Raw genomic sequence first — 25,229 nt, 5'->3', positions numbered from 1 at the left:
CTGTGTGAAACACTTGATCTATGTTAATATATAGATACACTATTAATAGTATAACAGCAAGCAGTCCATCTAGGAACACTCATACAGACTGTCTACTTGGCTATTTTATGATAGAACTCTTTTACATTTGTTGGTGGTGCATCTGTCAGCATTTGAAGGAATTTGCTTGTTGGCAATGATTGATTACCGTAGTATTTCACTAGGTATATTTATATAATTCGAAAAATGCATTCTAAATTAGCATTTTCAACATTTTTTAGTTCTAACAAATTGCAGTTCAGATATCAGACCTGCATATGTTAAACACAAGTAAAATATACCAGCTTGTCGAGACATTTCTCAGCTTTCTATTACATGTTTATTTATAACTTTATGATAAATTGGAGATAAGTTATAGCAGCATCCATGGGGACTTGTCGAAGACTCCATTATGCTTCTAACAGGTATGACCGTTTGGGCGCTCAGTCGTGTATGGATTATCTAATAGAGTTCTAGATGTCAGCTGAGTGTGACTAACAGTCAAAATTTTGCACGTTTGTCATGTATGACAAGCCGACCTCAGACAAGCCGACCTCAGACAAGCTTGTCGTTTCTAAAAGGTCAAAAAGGTTTTTTGAAACGACAACAAACTTTTTTGAGAAACTTGCTCAAAAAAGTTTGAGAAAGTTTTGATACAAAAATTAGCTTGTGTATGCTTGCCAGCTCATGCTAGCTCTAACAGCGTATGACCATACTGGTGTATGCTTGCCAGCTCATGCTAGCTCTAACAGCGTATGACCATACTGGTGTATGCTTGCCAGCTCATGCTAGCTCTAACAGCGTATGACCATACTGATGTATGCTTGCCAGCTCATGCTAACTCTAACAGCGTATGACCATACTGATGTATGCTTGCCAGCTCATGCTAGCTCTAACAGCGTATGACCATACTGATGTATGCTTGCCAGCTCATGCTAGCTCTAACAGCGTATGACCATACTGGTGTATGCTTGCCAGCTCATGCTAGCTCTAACAGCGTATGACCATACTGATGTATGCTTGCCAGCTCATGCTAGCTCTAACAGCGTATGACCATACTGGTGTATGCTTGCCAGCTCATGCTAGCTCTAACAGCGTATGACCATACTGGTGTATGCTTGCCAGCTCATGCTAGCTCTAACAGCGTATGACCATACTGGTGTATGCTTGCCAGCTCATGCTAGCTCTAACAGCGTATGACCATACTGGTGTATGCTTGCCAGCTCATGCTAGCTCTAACAGCGTATGACCATACTGGTGTATGCTTGCCAGCTCATGCTAGCTCTAACAGCGTATGACCATACTGATGTATGCTTGCCAGCTCATGCTAGCTCTAACAGCGTATGACCATACTGATTATAGACTCTACGATACTCGAGCTTTTGCGTAACCCAAAGTATATTTTTGGTAAAACTATTTGAGCAAAAGTAGAACAATTGAAAACACTTGTAGAATATTCCTGGTAAACGTAGGAATCCTGGGAAATGACAACAAGGTAGAAGATACACACTAACCAATGATTGAGGCAGAAATAAAGTGATTGTCTAAATGAATTATACCTACTAAAACTTTATCCAACTCGGATAGACACAAAGCCTTTCTTTGATATTGAGAGAATTCAACCAAACCGAGTCAAAAATAGATATATACAACAGCCAGTGATACAGAGCATAAGATAAGAAAATTCTGCTGAGCCAACTATATTCAACTGAGATCGGAAGAAGTCCCGAAACGCAAACTTAATCAACTATTTTTGCGATGCCGCCCTTGCAAAGCCTTAGCTCCCTCCAGTCTTTATGATCTTAAACAAGGAGGTGACATTATTGCTTTTCACAGCTGCTCTGCAGTCAGCAATCACTTGGGTCTTGTACTTTCCAACTACAGCAGACAGACAGGATGATATTGAGTTTACAGGTTCACAGTAGTGCACACACTCGCACTAACGACAGTACTTCTTGCTAATTGATGTGCTGCTACATAACATCACAAATCGCAAAACTAACCTAAAACAGGGTGAATATGCACTTTTAGTTTGGTGACATGATGAGCAGAGCAAAGCCAAAATCGGTGGAAATTCAATTAATTGCATATTGAAAAAACCACATTTGTAGTGATTCAAGTTAATTTTCATTCGATTTGATTTGGACCAAAGCAAGAGTGATTCTGAAGTTGATTTGAAAAACCGATAGAGTGATTAAGAATTTAGATTTGATTTGAAATAAGAAAAAATAAAATGGATATAATTCTAATGAGATTGCTCCAAGTTCAGATGGTTCGGTTTTAGTAGCTCCTCAATGAAACCTCAAATGCTATTTTTAGACTAAATGGCCAAATAAGGCAAAGAATAAATAGTACAGAGAACTGATATTTAGGTCACGAAACCAGCCAATCTATAAGGTGAGTCATTGATCAATTTGTGATATTACTGCCTACAACAACAGCAACCCTCCCCTAGTTGTATTGTGATACACAGAGAAAAAGAGTCAGTACCTCTAAGTTTTCCAGCCTTCTGTATATACTGGTTGACTTTCTTAAGATAATTTAGGAGCTCGGTGTGATTATTGCATCTTATTTTATAGCCATTGATGAGATCACGGTTGAGGTCATACAACTCCATATAATACTTCTTCATTGATGACCTAAATAAGAACAGACAATAACCGAAAAATACTAATGTTACACAAACAACATGAGGCTCACCAGACTGGCACATGCCACTAAGGGTGCCATCTAAGTAGAAAATTATTCTGGAATGATCTTAGAGTAAGTCGGCCATCTGACTTGCACCTGGACGAGGCACGCCACTAGTAGGCCATTTATAAAGTGTTTTGTCGATGATCGCGTGCTATTTTTATTTTCATTAGACTGAACTGCTGGGAGTGGAAACAGTAAAACTATTAGCAGCAGCCGAGTGCTGCCGAGCCGCAGCCCCTAGCATTCAATACAAAATGCGTAACTTGATGTCCTTGACAAAACTCTGAAAATTTATGCGTGGTTCACACCATATAATCATGACGAACTCTTTATTGATTAAAAATAATACAAAAAAACAAAAACAGAAAAATGCCCCTTTTTGCGATCCAAGATGAAAGGTTAATATTTGAGAGTGTATAAATACAATCTACAGTATAATTGTTCCTGTACAGATTTTTTACAGAGTTATAAATTGTAACGATAATATAATATATGCAGAATGATACTTGAAAATAAAGATTATGTGAGTATTAGATTGGCAATTTTTGAGGTTTATATTCTATCATCTGGATTGAGTATTGTTAGAACATCAGTCTTTTCGTGAGATTAAGGAACGAGATGACTGATTTCCAGTTTTCTGTCGAGGGGTTAGTATGGGTTCTGGCGACATCATAGTCTGCACAGCGATATGCTGTTGTCATATGTAGCGATTCGCTGTTTCTTCTTCTATCAAACAGGTGCATATTGGAGTGTATGTTAGACTTAACCTGTAATGGAAGGAAAGGAGCCTGCTATGACCAGTTAGTAATTCGCACAGTGCCCCAACATCCTTTCTGTCGCCAATCAATGGCAGTGGGTGGTGAAACAAATGTTCTGGAGTCAGAATAGGGAGTAGACCGTATGGGCACATATCATTCGTGAGCTGTGCATTCCATTGCCGTATCCATTCATTGTGAATGCAGTCGTTGATCTTGCTTCTTGAAAGATCTTGTGGTTTCAATTCTGTAAGTTTAGTTGTCCGATGGACCAGTTTCCTTATGTCGGACATGAGTTTAAGGGTGAGTATGCTACAAGGTGTGTCAGAGAGCATGGATAGGTTATTAGTTTTTACCAATCCTCTGGTAAGTTGTAATCGCTCTTTGGTGTATAGAAGGTTTATAGGTGAGATGTTCGCCAGTAAATGTAGTGATTCGCCGGGAGGGTTGTAGTGAGCTCCGAGAGGCAGTTTAATAGGACCGTGCAAGGAGATCTTAGTCTTGTGATCCCATAGAGAGGCACCATAGAGTGCTTTTGGCATGATAACTTGCGCGAGGTTTCTTCTTGAGGTTTCTGGGTTAAGCCCAGTGTAGATGGAGAGTTTCAGCATATCTATACGTTGAGTGAGACATTTGGTACTCACGCTGTATTGTTTCTCAAAGGTCAGGTTTTCATCTATGGTTATACCAAGGACCTTAGAGCAGTTAAAAATTTTTATGGTGTTAGTATTTATAATTGGGGATGTGATATTTCCTTTGAATACCACAATATCAGTTTTCTGATAGTTGATGAGTAGGTTCCAACGATCCATCCAAGTTTGTATCTGTTGGCAGTTGTTCTCAATTTTCGTCTGAAGTTCTGTCGAGTCTCTTCTCGTCATCAGGACAGTGCAATCATCAGCATATTGTAACCCTGTACCAGCGATGTTTGACAGCATGTCTCTTATGTATGCTGTCAAACATAGCTGGTACAGGGTTACACCATATAACTGTCTCCTAAATAGTGACTCAGCTAGGGGTCTGCCAGTTGGTGCAGCTCCGAGCGTGTTTCCTACTAACAGTAAAAACATGCATATTACTGTACAAACAGTAATATGCATGTTTATTACTGTTTTTACGGTAACATACATGTTTATTACTGTTTTTACGGTAATAAGCATGTATATTACTGGTTTTACAATAATATAAATGTATATTGCTGTTTTTACAGATATAGATGTATTATAGTACGATATATATTACCGCAAACACCCTAATATACAAGTACTTCTTGTATAGCTAAACGATATAACTCGCACAAAAAATAAAACTATGCTATTATCACAATAGAGTCTGAATGACATGACTCATCTAAAGAATAATAGAAAACAACATACAGGTCATCCATTAGTCTCGCGTCCTCAGCTCTTACAACCATCCCTTTGATGAGGTTGGAGTGGTCTGCCATGTCTGATGTGAGCTTTTGTCTTACACTGTGATATTCATCAACCTAATGCACAGAAAGTCATATGGCCAACAATCACATAGATGGGCACGTAAACACAATCTCACCAATTCGTCTATGCGCTCAAAATAGCAAATGAAATGATCAAGAAGCAAAGTAAAATTTTTTAGAGTAATCCAGTTGGTAAACAATCGACAGATATAAATCTCAGTGTTTGTTTTTCGTTTGTTGGTCTTTTGTTGGTTGTTTGTTAGGTGGTCATGTTGGTCGTATGTTGGTTGTTTGTTGGTCGTTTGTTGTATGTATATCGCAAACAGAAGTTCTGCAGACAGGTGTGCTATCTACTATCTACAAGGCCTACTTGCAATATTATGGAATAATTATCAAGCTTAAATAATTCTAGTACGCTTGAAGATCATGACTGCATGAGAGATCTTGATGTGTAATGATTGTAAGTACAATTATTCTATCTGCAGCGAACTCTCTGCCTGGCTTAGTGGTAGTGTGCTTGGCTCCACATCTGTGCATTTGCAGAATGTATTGGTTCGATTCCTGTGAGGTGTAATCTTTTTTAATGCCCAAAATGATGAACAATGCTCTTATTATAGTAAAGAATTGCTACTAGACTAGCTTAAGTTACTCAAATTCATTGGGTGAAAAAACTTAGCCAATGGCAGCTGCTTAACCTGCTGTTTGTAAGCTGTTTTAAATCATGAAGAATGTGTAGCATAAGAAGTAAGAAATGTTTTTCAACAATCTGTTTTAGCTATGCTTCAAGCTCTTAAATATTTGAACTATATGTTAGCCACACACACACGCACGCACACACGCACATGCCCACACACACACACGCACACACATGCACCTTCATTTAAAAGTTAGAATGGTAAATGTTTTTTATTACCTGTACAACGCCAGACATTCATCTAGTTTACTTTATAAAATTTTGCTGTTGCATTCTTAAATAAACAGAAATGGTGGAGGCTGTGGAAGGCAAATAATAGCTAACCTTAGAGAGAATATCTGCTAGCTCGCTCATCTCGACGGGAAAGTGAGCTTGCACATTGAGGTCTGTAATGTTGAGGAAACTTGCGAGAGACTGTAGGATGTCGCCAGCAGTGTCCATGTCATCAATGAGCACGCTGATGAGGTTATTTGAGTCCATACTGATGACGAGAGGTGCCTTAGTCCGTTGACACACCAACATCACCTCAAGTTCATTACCGCTAACTGTTAGGTCTTCGTCAAATAGGAAGTTTTGGTTAAGCCACATCACTACCTGCGGCCAAAATGTACAAAACATGTGAGGACAGTGAGCAGATACAAAAATACGTTTAACTGTGTGACAGACGATTCTCCAAGCGCAGCATAAAATGGTGTACTGGTTAATAGGTATGGTTGGCATTCAGGCAAAACAAGTAAGATGGACTGGCATGAGTGTGAAATAGAAGCGTGGGTTCTTATTTTTAAAAACTTTTATTAAGAAAATAATTCTAAACAAAATGTCTTTATTGTATAAATTTACTTAATAAAAATTTGTAGTGAGGACACCGGGCAAGTATCGAACAATTCTGTAGAGACAGTCGCATAAAACTGAAGCTAATTAAGACACCATCGCCCCAAATGTAGATATTAATATTTGTTTAGGCTTAGTATCAAAATAAAAGTTTTGAAAGAATTACAGCCTGCAAATTAAAGTATTAAACTTGAATGTTTAACGAGAACCTGCGTCACTGCAGGCAGTTTAGAGATGTAACAGTCAGAGAGCTGGTTTAACAACATGTATAAAAGTACTCATGAGCAGAGTCGTAGCTGGGATATTGAGATATATTTCAATACTACCACCCTTTAGCATTTTCTGGAAAACTAGCTCACCCGTTGAACCCTCTCTTTGACTGTGAAAGTAACACCGCTCTGGGGCCTGGTTATGGAGGAAGTGTCTTTGATGAGAACATACATAGAGAACCTTGGTAGAGATCTCGTTAGTTCAAACACGTGAAACTGGTGGCTAAAACATGAATGGTCTCATAATATAAATATTTTACAATGCACCGCCTGTCACTGGCTTCATCTAACTGCAAATACTTAGTGAATCCAAACAAAACATCAAGTCATATTACAGATGCCACTGCCACAATAGTAGAAATCATATCGAACAGTCATTTCTTTTGCTGATTCGCTAATTATTGTTAAAACTGGAATTTTCAGCAGATCATTGAGGTAACATCAACTTTTGAGAAATTTTTAACATTATATGCATCATATTCACTTGAAAACAAAAATAGCACACATTAGCCATGACAATAAAGAATAAGATACACACAAAGTGTGTTGAATATTATATACAAAGTATAACATATAACGGAACATGAAAAACAGTAGAAAACATAAAGTAAATTAAATGGAGATAAATAGAGTTTTTCAGAGCTATTCCGTTTTCAATAACTACTACCAAATTCAACTGATACATTTATGAAACTTTTTGAATAAGAGACACTGACTTGTGATACAATTCGAATCTATTAGATGACTCATGCGGTTAATCATCATTTCCTCGGATAAGCAAATGCTTTCAATGAGGGCTCAGTTAAATTAAAGAATGAGATACTCGATAAACCAATGATATGGTCGTTGTATATATGCGCTAAGTCAGTCAGTATTTATCATAAAGATGCTGGTGTTGAAAAGGAGTAAACAGAGATATGAAATATGTGGCTAACATAGATATGTTTATGTATAACATACACAGACTGTTTGTTTCCGATGAAGGCCTTGACATGCAGATCAACAGGAATGTCTTTAGGTGGTCTGATTGGTATTTTGACTTTTCCCTCTAGATCATTCTCTTTGGGATGACTACAGCAGCAATAGAACTTCTATAACTTTCGTTATATGTAGATGTAAAAATACACTGTGATCTAAAAACTTCTTAATTCAACAACTGGACATAGTTGGCCATGACAAATCACTGATAAACTGTAGTCATATTAGATAGTTGAACAAAATACAAAAAACAAATTTTTAGAGACAAAATTTTAATCAGAACAATTATCATCTTACACAGTCACTATATTTACCATAAAACAGTAAAAACTGGTCAATTTCAGAGTTGTCTTCCCAAGAGCAATGAAAAGATAATTTCTCGATAAAAGACCATGAATTCTCGGGAGTGAATCTTGATAACCTATCAAGATATAAAGCTCTATTATAATTATTTCTAACAACTTGGTGCTTTACGCATGTATTAGCAGTATAAATCAAAAGTTATATCTGTTGGATTAAATCATATTATCAAGATTGGAAACAAATGGTTGTAAAGGTTGATCAGTGGTTTTACGCATGACATTTGAGACAATAACTCTTATTTAGTACTTACAAGACATGGCTCTCTCCATCAAAGATGCCCTCAGCAAAGATGAGCACAGATCTAATGACAGTGCCATTAGTTGTGGAGATGAGGAGCGTGACAAAGGAATCTTGCGCGTCAGCATAGAGGGTGCTTTGCAGTTGTGTGTTCGCTGGGATGATATCCATCTGTGAGTTCTCAAAGGTTGCTGTCGCTACGCAAAAAGACACAAATTACATTAGTGTTTAGGTTGATAAAACTGTTAGAATCGAAGAATTCCAACATTTGAAAAAATTTGAACAATTAAGTTTGACAGCGGACTTTAGGATAGACAAATAGACCAGTACAGGAAGTTACTGTGTGACAAGTATAGGACTACGTTCTTGTGCTGTCAAATCTATTTTATTTTAACATAACATTATATAATAGCCCAGTTCAATTATTTTGTAAAGTTATTCATTTCAGTCAAAAAGCACCATAACGTAATTAGGTATTACCCTCATCCGATGTCAAAACGAAAGAGTGGATTGAGAGGATCTCTGTAAATATGGCCAGAATAAACTAACGCTACGATTAGTTTATGAATTTGCTAGGGTCCCACTTCTTTGAAATAATAATATATGTCAGCAGAATTTATAGCCAGCTAGCCTAATTCCTTGTCATTGCAACTAGTTTCCCCTATACCGTAAAACCTCTAATTAATCGCCATGTCGCTCTATATTTCAACCCTTCCTCTATAGTGGCGGTCAATTGTAGGTGGCATTCAAATAGAGGCTGGCGTTGTATCTTTCAAATAGCTCATTAGAATTTTGGAAAGATAAATTTAGCCCTTTAGCCCAAAGTGAATGTCGCCTTTATTTTGTCCTCTTTTTCTGGTAGAGCGATGTTAACCCTTTTTGATGAGATAAATCTGCTAACTTGCTTCCAACTTCAAAGATTTTTCAATAAATATGCGTTGTGAAGCCAAGAAATATCTCTACCAGTTGATATCTATTGCTTGCAATTAATCTGTGATGATATTGTAGCCTGCGTCCTGCTTTGCAATTTGAGAAGCTTTCAATTTTTATTTCGTTTCAAATTTGAAGATGTGCAATAGAAAAGGAGTTACGAGCGTCGTTCCATTGTAAAATCAGATTACCACAATGATGCTATCAAACAATATGCTATAAATCTGCAAATTTATAAGTTATAAAATAATAATCTATCAAATGATACAAATATATATTGATAAACAAGTGACATAAATGAACCATACTTATATTACATGTAGAAACAAAAATTAAAGTTTTTAAAACAAAAATATTTACATTTGCTAGGATAGTTGAGTTCTGATCGTTGCATTCGACGGAACAAACATCTTCTGGTTGTTTAATACCTTCCACAATGTCTTCTGACCTCAAATTTTCTGCACTGCTGAACTACTTAATATTAGCATTCAAACAATTTTTTGGCAAAGCAAAACTTTTACGCGTTGCTCTTAAACGTAACCTTTGGCCTAACACTAGACGTTTATCTATCATCATAAATGTAAACCATTTTTATATAGATGTACTTCGAAGTATTAAGACTGTGTTAAACAAGGAACTACTATTAGCCTGAGACAGCTATTAATTATATCTATGGTGTTGCTTTCAAAGTTTCAACAAAAAAGCGAAAAGCGTTGGAGTTGGACAACGAAAAAATTGATTGTTATTGATGTAAACGATTTATTATTAATACAGTTTTGTGGACACTTTTCTACTGATCACTTAATATTATGGGTTCATAAAGATCAAAAATTATTAAAGTGGCGGTCATATGGAAGTGGCGCTCAAATAGAGGGCGGCGCTTTATTTTCAACCCTTCTCTCACAGTAGCGGTCAAATAGAGGTGGCGTTCTATTAGGGGTTTTATGATAAATCATTAATCTCCTGGTTCATACTTTTAGAAGGTGCAAAAAATTTCGATAGTTTTAAAAGATTTTTTGCCATCAATTTTTTAATGAATTGCAACAGACAAAAACCATATAGTACATAGACACCATAATTATATAGTACATAGTATATAGCTTCACACTTACTCTGTGCTGCCCTCTGATTCTCAGAGTAGTTGCTCAGCTCCAACAGCAGATTCTGTTTCCTTGTTGAGAGATCCCTGATGGCATCCTGGTCAAGGTTTGCTCCCATTAGGTTCCCTTGGAGAGAAGTGGGTGCCGACTGGTAGCCTTTCACTGCCCAAAAGATGTCTTATTCATATTGCACTATACATGGCATTTGGCTATAGAAAGTAAAAAAACTCATATTTGCTTTGATTGGAATCGTGCTTCTCTTCTACATTTATAGCTAATAGGTGGTGAGAGTAGAGAAAACACAGTCGTTAAGTTAACTTCCAACAACTCAGCATTCTGAATACTGAGTCTGCTCAGCCTCATCTCCAGCCAGTCACACAACACCAAATGAACAACTCTAGCCTTAATATCATTACTTTAGATACTAAGGCTAACTGACGAGAGCCTTACCTAAGTGAACATACAGTCAGAAAGATTTAAGCAAAAATTACAGAAAGTTTAAAGTTATAGATGAGACATGAACCCAAATCTCTGCAGCCTACCTAACCCAACGGAAGAAGACAATAGCTTGGCAGCACCAATTGCTGCCTCTGCTTACCTTCACCCTCAATAGAGCAGCAAATAAGTTGCTCTTTGCCATCCTGCCGATACTCAGATGTGACAATGCCAGCAACAGCGGATGAGAAGGTATCTTTGTAGATAACTTCCCCAGTTCTGTCACTCCGAGCATCTACCTTACCATTAGACCAGCCTGTAATAAGCTCTGGCACACCATCGTTGTTAAGGTCATAGCTGCAGATGCAGGTCACCGGATTTTTGGACTAGTAAAAATCAAATCAAAGGGCAAAAGCTACTTTAGCAGGTAAATATTAATAGGCCAAACGCTACACAAATCAAATAGTATTAGGTCACTAAGTCAAATAGTACACGAGAAGGCAATTCCAGCAATCAACCCTACTATTTCTATAATAAGAAAGGACAGTCAACAGTAATATATAATATAATATATAATATATGATGTGCATAAAATACAGTAGAAAAAAATCTTACGAAGCTTTACCAATTTGTGTGATACAACAATAGCATAAAGATACCCGTAGAGATACTCTCTAAATAGCCATGCATTACCTGCGACAACTGCTCGACCTAGTGACCACCATCAATGGGATTGGACAAACATTGAATCAATGTCAAAAGATCAGAAGTGAAAGACAGTCTTACAAAATATTTGCTTGCCAATTTCGGTAAAAATTCCATTTCAATTTATGTAAGTCTGTAGGATGCAGCAAAGGAGCAACTAGCTGTTCTATTACCAAGCAATGGTCTATGAACATTTAGATGATATTGCGCAGTCTACTAGCATGCGCATGGGTGACAGGCTTTGCCTCTCCTATAACACAACATGTTTAAGAGATGATTAAACCTAAACAGATGGTAAGTAAAGGAGTTGTCTCGCCTTGACTTACGAAGAAACTAATTGCTACATGATTAAGATCTGAATATAACAATCTATTTATCACAAAAATGTAGAGCAAGACTCAAACATAGGAAAAACATTACAATTGTGAAAGGAGTACAGCAAGTACCGGATGAACTAAATGATATATTGTTCATTGATGAGATCGGTCCAGCGGATACAAGTAATTATAATGTCACACATTTATGATGTGAATTTTGTCTGATGCATACCGTTAAAATACAGTAAGACCACTATAAAAGTAAAAGAACAAAATTCAACGCTCAGTTAAAGCAACCTTGAACCTTTGGTCCGTTCAGAGACACTCATTTACAATGGCAGGTTGGCTAACCCAAAATGAAAAAGCCAGACCAGTCTCCTCCCTCCTTTCAAAGACTCTAAATCCATGGAAATAAAGAGCCACAGCTTTCTTTTATCACTAGTCATTACATCTTTATGTGGACTAATGTTACTTATGAGGATGGAGACAAAAAGACAATACAAACTGGGTGAGATATTACTGAAGTTTTTGCTAAATGCAAGTTGACAACATTTCACATTCTGATGTAATATAATTACTATATAGAAAGGCCATTTACAGCAATGGTAAATACTGAAACTATGGAACTGCCAGGGCTCTAAGCAGCATGTTTGTATCTTAAGCCAACATAGCTCGTGTGAGCTCAATAAAATACAAGAATAAATAAAAAAACTGAAACCATTAATGATGTTGTTGAGCAAAGCATAATTAAATCCAGTTTGAAATACTTTACCTTGATCCTCCAGAGGCGGTCTGTTCTGTCATATACCCCGACAGTGCCATTAGTTAGAGCATAGCCAAATGTACTCCTTTTCATTGGACACAAACAGCTTATAGCATCTGTCTCAGTCATCTCGGATACTATCTCATCTTCATCAAACACTCGTATATCAAAGTCCTCAGAACCAACCACTAACTAAACAACCAAAGGATCATGTTTCAACTCGGAATACACGGCTATCAACTGGCTAACCGAAGCATAGAACAAGAAACCAGACAAAAGTTTACCGCAACAAAACCTAAATGATTTAAAATTAATTGCAGTTCTAAGAAAGCAACAATATCTTCAAAAAATAAAGGCATGCTTTAAGAGTTGTCTGACCTATGTAAAATTTAATCAATTCTGAAGCTAGAATGTCTTACATGGTTTTTTCCTTGATTCTTGAAGTCGATAAGACACAAAGAGCATACATTGTCTCCTGTCACCTAACAAACAATACAGACCACATGTTGTCATATGTCATCAAATGAACAATATAGAGCACATGTTGTCATATGTCATCAAATAAACGACACAGAGCCCATGTTGGGAAATGAATAAACTAACCAGTGCTAGAGTACTTTGCTCTAAACAACACCAGCTCTAAATCTAGATAAAACAATGGCATACATGAATTATGCTAATGTTTGTATTCATAGTCCCCACATTTTATCGATGTTCATGTTACATACCGTCCAAAATGGATCATTGCCTTCATAGTCAAACCCCTGCAGAGAGCAGTTGCCCCCCACAATAGCCAAGGGTTGAGCGATGTCTCCTAGTTTACCGATAGTTATTGCATTGGCTCCGTCAGCTGCCTACAATGATATGTAAAACATTCAGCTTGTAACACCTAACCATCTTTTCAACACTAAAAATACTATTCTAGATAAGATTCCATATTTCATCGGATAGATTACAATTCAATTCAATAGATGAGAAGTAGAAGGGATGTAAACATACCTCTTTGTAGAACAAATCAGCATTGTCATTCACATCATAGGCAAGGACATTTGTTGGTGTCCCTATAACCAAAGTGTCTCTATCTTTTTTGTTAGGGTCGAGGGGTCCAGCACACACCGCTGTAATTGTTTGGTTTATGTTTAAATAGCTGAGTTCACCGGTAGATCCCAGCTGCATGCGACCTCCGGCTTGATGTGATGCTTTAGGATTGTGTACAAACACCTGCATGAACAGAAAAAGTATATCAAGAACACAAATGTAAATTATACATTAATATTAAGTTCCGATTGAAATCTATACATAAAAGAGTGTAAAAAGAGAACTTGATACAGGTGAGATAGGCCTAGTGAATATATGTAAAAATATTGTTAGAATATAGGTAAATTTTTGTCAGATGCCCATCATTAAAATACTATATGAATAGTTTACATTAAAAAAGATAACTGCTGAGCTACCCCTACAGAGACACTCGAGTACCTGAGTTTAAGATGATAAGAGTTTAGACAATGACGTCATAGCTAATTAGCCGTGGCAGCGGAAATGTCATGCCTCCAATTAATAACATATTACTGAGACATTAACTTTCACCTTCCAAAAACTCACTTCAAAAGGTAGCTAAGGTTACTTATCTACAACAATTCTACTTTTCCATTCTTTACTTTGTTGGTGATTCCCATATATATATATTAGAAGTTTTCATTTCCTAAAATGTTTTTAATGTTTAAAAAAACTCCAAAATTGTATATCAAGTAATTGGTGAAATCCGTTTTTTGAATAATAAATTTTTTAATAATTATTAGAATTTAAACTTCTTTGTTATTTTAGACCAATATAAAAGTCCTCCACTCAATATTTATTTTTTAGCACTTGTTCTAAGCTTCAAAAAGTGTTAGAAAAATCCAACTCAACGCAAGTGTATGCAAATTTTTTGAACGTACGCCGCCACCGGAAGTGAGGCTTTATATATAACAATGTTTATATGATTGTCTATACTCTTGTATGTTCTACTCAGTCGAGTACAATGACAAGCTGCTATCCCAAATTAGGTAACACTAATAGAATTACTAGAGTAGATTTGAATGTTGCAATATGCTACAGCAACAACATGAAAAGTTTAATTAGCCTCCTTTTAACATTTCTAAATTCACAGAAATATAATCGTGCTTAATATACCCTAGTTTGCCCTGATGCTAATAGTTTGCATAAATATTTAACTACAAACAGTGAATTGAAAGGCACACAATGTAGAGAGCACAACTGAAATGACCTTTCCAGCAGAGGTCGCGCCAGTCAGACTCGGCTGCTTCCCGTCATAGTTGCCAACAGTCACTGTCCTCGGGATGATCTTCTGGTTGAACCTGAGAGTAAATATGGGGATGAGCATGGTCAGAGTGAGTCAGCGTATGTTGTGTCAGCGTATGTTGAGCCAGTGGAGGTTGAGTGACTGGACGAAGAGTCAGTACACTGTAACAAAAAACATGTGTTAACAAACATTTGTGAAACAGGTAATGTGAGTGTTTTAGATAAAAATATGTGATTCATAGCCTCAGCAGATTAGTTGTCAACATGGTGAAAAAAATACATAAAATTAAATAAAATTGCATGAAAAATCAGGGTGGTTTGATATATATCGCTTGATATATATATCATCGATATATATATCACTGATAGATATGATATTTTTGGGTCAAAAAAATCGTTATTTTTGATATTTTTGAAAAATATCAATTTTATCATTCCGTTTTCACCTTACAACTATTGCTAACAGTCTAAAAATGCTAAATAATACCTAAAATCATCAAACACTTGCATAGGGATCTATTAGGCTTACCCAACACAAACAAACAAAGACAGCCAGACCAAGGAGGTGACATATAATTGGCTAGACCAATTAGTGTCTGAGTGGAGAAGTTTTTCAGATCTAAATTGTATTCCTTCATCCCAGTACTATCTCCCTAACCTGATTATCTCATCTCATGTTAAACCGTTATATTTTATTGCCTTATTGGAAGACCAGCCTGCTGAAAACACTTTGAACTTCATAATTTATGATGTTGAATTGAACAATCTGACACCCAGAAACAGAATTGTAAGCACATTACACTGAAATGATAGAGTAACTCATCTCATCATTTTCTGTACAAAATTTTCAATGAATAGCTTCAAAGGATTCTGGCTCAGTATAAGATCTATAAATATGATGATATAACTCTGACTGCTAGTGTTGAGTGTGTGTTTTCATCACGTGGACTGTTTCACAGCAAGTTGAGAAATTGTCTCGGTGTGGTGAAGGCTGGCATGCTGGTGTTTGTTTACAAATACCTAAACTAAACAAGAGTAGGACATTTGTTAGCACTTTGCATTCATGTCATGATTTCCAATCCAATGTTTGACAAACATTTTCATATTTATAAATAGTATTATTATACTACGCTTACAATAAATCAAGTTTTTGGTATTAAACATTGCTGACTGGTCCCAGACAACCTATCAAATACACCAATCACAATGTAAACACCATACAAGTTCAACCTAGCTTCAAACTTTTTTCAAAAATGTTATTTGTTTCAAAAATATCATAAATATCAATAAATATCATAAACATCAAAAATATCAATAAATATCATGATATACACGTATCAGTGATATGATATTTTTAAAAACATCGATATTTTTGCCAACCCTGTGAAAAATAAATAGAATAGTCAAAATCCTCAATGATCAATATAACGACACATTATTTTCAGATGTAGAGCAGAAAATAATATTAGAGTTTCTTGACTGTTTTTATAATTAATTAACGTATGGTTTATCCGTGATGAGCCAGAAAACAGAATAATTAGTCAACAAGATCGAAGAAAGTGGTAATGATGGCAATAGTAGGGATGATAGATAATAATAGTAGTAATAATAATAATAATAGAGACATAAAATTCTATTTAATACAACACACAAGGTACAAAGTAAAGTAATAGCCTATGAAATGCTTCCTACCACATGTACTATTAAAAATGAAACACTGTACTTAGATTTTTCTGTCGCTAGTCTAATACCTTCGTGTAAAGTTACTAGCTTACAGTTTAATGGCTCACTGTTAATCTAATATATTATTAACTCTGATTTACCTTAATACTGCAGGACTTGTTAATTAATTATAACAAACACAATCTGATTGTTTCTGCACTTTTCAGACTAGTGCCGCTCTAATAGACATTTAAAAGGCACTGCAATAAAATGCATTGAACAGTTGCAATGACTGATTCATTTTAAACACTAAAAATATGAACAATTCCACTTCTCACCATTTTTTTACAGTTTATGGCTCGGTTGATCATAATTTTATATTCTAAAGGTAAGAAAGCACATAGAAAGAACTGCTATAACTTGAATTTAGACTGTCTAAAAAGAAAGCAAAATAAAAAAGCTGTCTTAACAATTTTCTAGTTTTCAAAAGTGCTGGCGGCACGCTGTCAAAGCGAATTCTATTCTATTAAAGTACTAAACACATTGGGAGAGTTCATAGCTTAAATAATCTAAAAATACTTTTGCTACATCTGCAACTAAAGCTAAGATCTGCGCATTTGTGGAGAGTTTGTGGGAGTTTTCCATAGAAGCTATGAACACTCAGTGTTGGCGTACCCAAAATATTACTGACTAGAAAGCAGATTCTGCCTATTTTGTGTTTGATTTGTAGACTCCACTATCAAATACTCTACTTGGCTCCGCTTTGTGTCTTTACATAATTGCTGCTTCCTTGACTAATACCAGGCAGATGCTATTTGTAAGATATCACTTTTGTCACTATTTATTGTTTTTAGTTCATTCATGTTCTGTGTGAGGCACATCTTTTTCTCAACAGTATTAGTGCACATTGTCCTGTAAGAATAGTCATCGACTTTCTTTGTATTAGTAGTGCATACACCCCTGGTTTATTTTTGAAAACTTAGATGGGAACTAGAGTAGTTTTTCGAATAAATTCTATAACATAAACATCAGTTTTTAGAACAAAGGTATTGTGAATGTGATTTAAAAAACTGAGTTTGTCTCTCGGTGGTCAATGCTACCAGCTTTGAGCAGCCACAAAAATGATGCTCCGCCAATACTTTAGTCACACTCCCGTCATGCTAGGACTCAGTTCATTGTATACTGCGCCGAAGGGTTTGCCACACTTGGAAAACTGAATATAGCAATTTTAAAGTTTTGGTTAGTAAACAAGGACAGCCTGTATTTACCAAAATGATGTTTTAGAGTTCCAGCAAATTGGGCATTGTCTATGTATCTTAGAGTCACACGCAAAAGCTTAAGACCTGGTTTACCGCGTGTACGATTAGTAGGAGTGCCTAAAATATTTCATACAAACTTGTGATTATATTGTAACAACTACAATTCAAACAAAAAAATGAAAATCCCTTTGTACAGAGTGGGCAAATGCAAACGGTTTTAAGCTTTTACATGAGATTGTGGATCTCAATCTTCTCTGAGGCTTTTTACGTCCAATTATATTCAGAAACAAATTGTAGTACTTACAGAACGAAGCTTGTTTTGTCGCTTTATGAAGCACTTTATCTGACGCTAAATTAGTTAATTCTGAGCATCTGCTTCACAGATATATGTTGCATAATAGCAAGTGAAAACAATAGACCATGTGTTTGCAGGTTTACAAAATTGTTGCCAGTAGAGAAAAAATGCCATTGCGTATAATCTTTTGCAGTTTTTAGTAACGTCGGTTTTGTCCAATCTTCACGGCAAATGTTAGAAAAGAAATGAAAGGCTAAATAACTCTCACAGCGTGTCCGTTATGGCTAAAACAATTTTGTTTATTTTTTGTAGCGTATCAGTTAGGGTCATTTGTTAGATACTTCTCACTTGACGATGTCTCAGTTAGGTTACATAAGCGTATCCGGTTTATATTTTAATAAATACTGTATCGCTCAGCGAATAATTATGACCTAATTTAAATAGTCTCAACTTCGCACTTTGAGTCGACGGTGCTCTATGTTCTACATGTACTTCGGTGTCGGCTAATATGCTGTGCATGTCGCTGCACGCCTGCAATTACACGGGTTGTACCAGATTGCGTATGCCGTTTAATTACGCTGTCTACGCAATATTAATATATAATGATTATTATATTACTTTCGATCTTCGTCGATAAATGTTAAATTGATCTGTTTGAATTACTACTATTTTTGATATAAACATATATATTGCAACTCAAAGGTGCTTTTTAGCTTGTATAATACCGACGTGATATTTGCTTTACCGTCTGTGTTACTTGCAACGCAAGCCTTTACTTAATTGATAAACATATACATGTATATAAATGTTGTGTCAGGACTTGCTCAACGAGCAATATTATTATGCCTAAGAATTTGATGCAGCGAAAAAGTCTATTATAGGCAACTGCTTTTTTGAATGCTGGTAAATGCGACTTGTTCCGACCAAACCAATAACAACGGGTAACTTGCGTGTCTAATAAAGCAAATGACAACGGAGCACTCTTGGTACAGGTTGGTGGTTTTCAAGAGCACTGAGAGGGACTGACTAGGTTTTCACAAGTTTGGTTTCTTCGGAAATGGGGCATGGTGTAGGCTAAGTCAGTCGAAGTGGCTCCTGGCCGGCCAAGAGAATCATCTGTATCTTAGCTTTCTGCACTCCAGAGTTCTGCAGGAAATATTGTGAAGTGGATGGTCTTTGTTAACACAGTTTTTCCTATACTGTTAATAGCGAAAACGAGTATGGATTTGTTATCGCTTTCGGATGGCATGCATCCTGATGAAAATCTATGGAGACATTGCAAAAGAAAGCCATGCTGAAGCATTAGAAAAATCTGTTTTACATCTGCATGTATTCTAAACAGGCCTATGACGCCACTACTGATGAGTCGGAGCTTCAAAATTACATGCAATGCTCACAGAAAAAATTCACAGGATGCTGGTAAATAGTTTTCTCTACAAACTGATGTACATCTTGACAGATTAGAAAGTAAAGATACCTTGGACCCCAAGGCTTGGAGCCAAGCATAACAAGGGGTGACTCTAAGATAGTCAACTCTGGCCGTAGAATGACTAATGAACACAAATGATTAAATTTTTACTAGAGGTTTATGCTCAAAGCCCATTTTGTTGGAGATGATCGCTGAGACTAGTTTATTGACTTAGGATCTGATAGATATTATTTATGAATCAGCAATTTGTTTTGTATTGTACTTCATTTTTTGTTTTGATAAAATGTTAGGTCGACCGCATCAAGCAAATTGACCAATCAGTGCCATGTATATGATAAACCAATCAACGTTTTGCATTTTAACTATGCTGAGGAGGGCGCAGCAATATAATGAAAGCTGATGCTATTGAGAGTTAGTTTTAGTGTTTGTCTGCTTCTTAATAACAGAAACTCAATTGGTCGAATATTTGGTCAGATGCATTGCGCTGATAACTAAAGACTGCGTTTCACAACAAACATTGTTAGGTTATCCAGCAGTTTCTCTCATGCTTGAATGAGTAAAACCACTACGTATCACATAGACCTGCTTTCGACTCGACTTCACCCAGTCTACCGACTCGTTCACATCACACCTATCACACTTCATATGGTTATAATTTTTAGATAGTTGCTCAGGTAAATACATATATACTAGTTTAAAATTAAAAGAGGTGGTTATACAGGCAGATACTTATGCTACACAGCATAAAAGGTGTGAGTGCTCGATACGATTCTATAAAATGAAATTTTTTTGACAAATTTTCATTCTATGGCATGCATATATGTGTGTACATTTAGAACGAGAGATTTTCATGTTCTATTATTCTGTTAGATCTTTGCTAATATAGAATTGCAATATCTGCTGTGATTTTTCCTCGGCTCTATAGTATCAGGGTTGTAATTCAAATACACCGCAGACAACTACTTCCAATCTTGTTATCACACATGAGTCACCTTCACTAGTAATATCAAAATTAATTCTAAATCTTCCACTGCTTAAAATGATGTATTCGCTTCTTTTGTTGGCTCGAAAGTTGATGTTGGTATAAAACAAAGTAAAGCAGAACAAGTTCGGCCCAGTACTTAATGTTGAACAAAATGGGTTTCAAGCTAACACTGCTGGCTGCTACCCACGTTGTTTGCTTGTGTGTTTACCTGTATAGCAACAGCTATTTTTTTTCTTACTCCAGAATGGTAGACACAAAGAATCTGAAAGCTTCCATTGTATTTTTGACCAGACAGAGCACTAGTGCTTAAGTTACTAGTGATTTTACCAATAAACTTTCATGAACCAATCGGCCAGAACTCGCCATGTATTAGTCAACAAACGAAAAGAAATTTTTTAGCTTTAGTATACTTCATAAGTTCATCTACAAAATGACACAAGGTGATAAAATTCATGTAAAATAGATTGGTCTTCATTTGTTTTGATAAGGCCAGTCGGCAGAGAAGACCTCTCTTATACCAAACCACTTCGCATGGCTAAAATTGTCTCCTTGACAGGGTTGGGTAATTGATTTTATTTCAAATAGATCTATTTGCAAATTCAAATACCAATTACTATATTTATTTGATTTGGTATTTGGTTTCGAGAATTTTCAGTATTTTGTATTTTATTTGGTGTTTGGTTCTTAGATTGCTCAGTATTTGGTATTTGATTTTGTAATTGATTTTAAAATTTCCCAGTATTATTATTTGATTTGGTATTTAGTTTCGAGAATTTTTAGTAGTTGGTATTTTATTTGATATTTGGTTCTGCGACTTCCTAGTATTTACTATTTGATGTGGTATTTGGTTTGGAGAATTTTTAGTATTTGGTATTTTAATTGATATTGGTTCTGTGACTTCCTAGTATTTACTATTTGATTTGGTATTTGGTTTGGAGAATTTTTAGTATTTGGTATTTTATTTGATATTTTTGTTCTGAGATAGCCCAGTATTTAGAATTTTCTTTGGTATTTGGTTCTGAATTTATAAATACAGTGAAACATGGATAACTCGCCCTCGGATATAGCGAACACATGGTTAACTCGAATGGATTTGCTTGGTCCGTTCCCACGCAATGATAAATGGCTCTATATAACTCGAACTCAACACTGTGAATTCGAACTGTTTTTTGCCCAACGGCTACCGAAACAGTTGCTATCGCTTTAGAAAATCACTTTATTTCAAGCCATAGAGGTAAACCTCAACTTTTCGTAATTCATAAGCGTCGTTATTACCACCATCGGCAAAATATTTTTGTCAACGACTTTTCTAAAGGTTTGGTGAAATTTGATTGATACCAAACATCCGCGTAGCGATCGCCCTTCGGAAGCGAGGTAAAGTGAGGTAATCTTTGCATAAACTTCAAGAAAAATCGGCAAAATTGATCGTGGGTAAAACGCTCAAAAGAAAAAGATGTCTTTTCTTTTGAGCATTTCAACAACGATCAAGTTTTGCAAATGTCAATCTAAAAAACGTCCTGGCAATAACATCACCTCAAACAACGAACCAATCTCAAGTGGTAGAAAAATCTCTATACTTTTTGATAAAAACGTTTTAAACTTTACATTAGAAGCATTTAATTTGAAACAAGCCATTTGTGCTTTTGCTTTATATTATAGTTTGTATATGTACTGATGTCTTTTTTTTGAGCATTTCAACAACGATCAAGTTTTGCCAATGTCAATCTAAAAAACGTCCTGGCAATAACATCACCTCAAACAAAGAACCAATCTCAAGTGATAGAAAAATCTCTATACTTTTTGATAAAAACGTTTTAAACTTTACATTAGAAGCATTTAATTTGAAACAAGCCATTTGTGCTTTTGATTTATATTATAGATTGTATATGTACATGTATCTACTAATAAATAAGTAAATACATGGACTTGTGACAGTGCTCTGATAACTTGAACGCTCTGATAATTTGAACACTTTTGCTCGGTCCCTTGAAGTTTGAGTTATCCGAGTTTCACTGTATTTGCTAATTTTTTTGGTAATGTTCAGTATAATTGAGATTGTCCAGTATCTGGCATTTGCTTTGGTATCATAATTTGGTTTATAATTAGCCAATATTTTTTTTGGTATTTTTGGTTAATTATTTGGTATGAATAGTTTCTGGTATTTGGTGTTTGATATTCGTTAATATTTTGCATTCTTATCATCAATTTTGATTTCGGTTGGTGTAAGTTTATAACCGCTAGCGAGAAATAATATGGATATTCGCCTGATGTTTAGAAAGCTTCTCCTTCACAGCTCACATTTAACGGCAACCCAGTATAGAAACCATCAAACCTCCCTTTTGTCTTTGGTCTGCATTGCGCTTGTATGTAAAACAACGCCCACCCAAGTCGCATGTTACTCATGATTTATAATTCCGGACTCCGAGTGAAAAGCAGTAAGTGCTTATGAACAATGAAGGCAAAGAAAACATCAAAGAATCCACTAATACTTATCTAATGGTTTTGCAGCCTGGCTGGCTAAGTTGAATCATTTTCACCCTGCGCACAGTATATTAATTGGTGAAAATTGGGAGGAAAAGACAATGTTTCATGTATAATCCAGTTTTGGGCTCTTGGTTCCGGACCGCTGGTGGGAGTTATGGATTAGAAATGTATAAGTCTTTGTTCCGACTCGGAAATACCCGTTTACAATACTTGTAATCCACTCACTCGTCACTCAGAGAGAATGTGTTACAATTTAGATTTTACAGTATTTGGTATTTTATTTGGTATTTGATTCAGAAATTTCACAATATAACTATTTGATTTGATATTTGCTGTCAAGAAATTGCAGTGTTTGGTAATTTATTTGGTATTTTAATATAAAATTTCCCATTATCCCTATTTGATTTGGTATTTGGTACTGAGACTTCCAACTATTTGATATTTTATTTGGTATTTCGTTTTGAAATTTCCAAGTATTACTATTTGATTTGGAATTTGGTTACAAGAATTGCCAGTATTTAGTATTTTCTTTGGGATTTTCACGTATTACTATTTGATTTGATATTTGGTTTGAACAATTGCCAGTATTTAGTATTTCACTTGGTATTTGGTTCTCAAATTTCCCAGTGGTACTATTTGATTTGGTATTTGATTTACAAAATTGTGAGTATTTGATATTTTATATGGTATTTGGCTCTGAGATTTTCAAGTATTTGGTATTTTATTTGATATTTGATTATGATATTTTCCAGTATTTGGTATTCTAATTGGTCCGCCAAATTGGCCAATTACCCAACACTGCTCCTTGACTAATAAAACCCGGAGAATTCTATGACTGCTTTTAATTTTTGTGTTAGACCTCTGGCATAACTTATGGAGATAGTAATTTAAGGTAAATCTTTTTACAGCTGTTTCGAAAAGTAATAATTTGTTGGGAAGGTATCCACAACAAATTTGGTCAAGTATACAACAGTTTAATGATATCTAACTTCTATCATAATCACCAAACATTGGTGGCCAATTAACCAAGTATTTATGAAAAAGTAAAAGAGTGCAAATTAAATAGTTTAATTTTTTGTAGCTCATCTTCAAAGGGCATAGAGCACTTTTGATCGTCTCTTTGAAGATAAGTCGATAATTTTCAATGGGTATTGTTGGTGAGCAAAGTCAAGGGCGGCGGATGTTCACAAGCATGAAAGTTGAATAATTTCATCATTTAATACTGTTTATTTGTCATAACTTTCTAGATCAAAAGTGTATCAAAATTAACAATTACTGATACATTCTATAAAATAATTTGTAGTATTTGCCTGTCAGAATCAAATAAAAAACTAGGTAGTTCAAGTCTGCTCATATATGCAAACAAATGCTCACTTCAGACAAAATAATTTTTGCTTATAGTTTTTATAAAAATTAATGTCAAAGGCTGTTGTTAAGCAACTTTTCTCTTATAGGCTTACTCTTATTAATAAATATGCATTTGTTTTGTTTTTCGTCTTTTTTGCGATATGCTGGTAAAAATGTACAGCAGTAGCAAGTGGTTTGATGAATGTGAATAACCTTTTCAGCCAGCAATAGTCTAGTTGATTTTTTGGCAACGATTTGTAGTTGTAAACTTTATGTAAATATATCATTCTGTATGTATATATATGTCTATGAATGTTTCAATGTTGTAGTAGTAGATCATTTGCTAGGCTTGCCCATACACATTTAAACCTTAGCATTAGCTACTGACGTGTATTTATTGAAAGCAATTATTGCCTCCTGTACAAATTCAAGTTTAGCAGTGATAGTTTTCTACAAAGTTCTTCAACTTTTTTCCTCTATATCAACTGTATATATCTATATATATATTTCTTAAAATATGTGATAGAATATATCTGTATGTCATTCCGACTATAACTATTATTAGAATAGCGTAGCTGGACATCGGTGACGCAACGTCATGGCCTACCGTCATTAGAAGCCTAGTGCTTATTAACTAGCTTACTGGAATTTTCCATTGGCAATGTGCCAGGCTAATAGCAAGTGGCGGGCAACTCTCATTACTTCTCATTGTTTATAAGTTGATTTTTAGTACTATTTTCCACTGGCATTGTGCCAGGCTAATCGCAAGTGGTAGTCAACTCTCATCACTTCTCATTGTTTATAAGCCGATTTTTAATACCCGGGCAACGCCGGGAGGCACAGCTAGTACATGTATATATATGCATGGCCACAAGTCGCTGTTTTACGTTTGCAACTGATAAATGCATTTGGTTTGATGTCTAAGATGTACATGTATGTTTCA

General features: G+C 35.6%; 2 protein-coding genes across 2 annotated transcripts; both read right to left on the bottom strand.

Moving 5' to 3' along the window:
- Positions 1-1,469: 1,469 nt before the first annotated feature.
- Positions 1,470-18,144, bottom strand: LOC137393411 (Bardet-Biedl syndrome 2 protein homolog). The gene is made up of 15 exons (XM_068079963.1): positions 18,051-18,144; positions 14,791-14,987; positions 13,524-13,745; positions 13,253-13,378; positions 12,944-13,006; positions 12,534-12,716; positions 10,903-11,125; positions 10,317-10,466; positions 8,288-8,471; positions 7,657-7,767; positions 6,787-6,919; positions 5,921-6,190; positions 4,844-4,956; positions 2,509-2,657; positions 1,470-1,896 (listed from the first exon to the last, which is right to left on the bottom strand). The coding sequence occupies exons 2-15, from the start codon at positions 14,905-14,907 to the stop codon at positions 1,796-1,798; spliced, it is 2,145 nt and encodes a 714-aa protein (XP_067936064.1). The 5' UTR covers positions 14,908-14,987; positions 18,051-18,144; the 3' UTR covers positions 1,470-1,795.
- On the bottom strand, positions 3,410-4,078 carry LOC137385433 (uncharacterized). Its single transcript, XM_068071886.1, has one exon. The coding sequence runs from the start codon at positions 4,076-4,078 to the stop codon at positions 3,410-3,412; it is 669 nt and encodes a 222-aa protein (XP_067927987.1).
- Positions 18,145-25,229: the final 7,085 nt, after the last annotated feature.

Source organism: Watersipora subatra, chromosome 1, assembly GCF_963576615.1.
Source record: "Watersipora subatra chromosome 1, tzWatSuba1.1, whole genome shotgun sequence".
NCBI classification, from domain to species: domain Eukaryota; kingdom Metazoa; phylum Bryozoa; class Gymnolaemata; order Cheilostomatida; family Watersiporidae; genus Watersipora; species Watersipora subatra.
The sequence above is the reverse complement of the archived record's forward strand: the minus strand, read 5'-3'. Positions and strand labels throughout refer to the sequence as shown.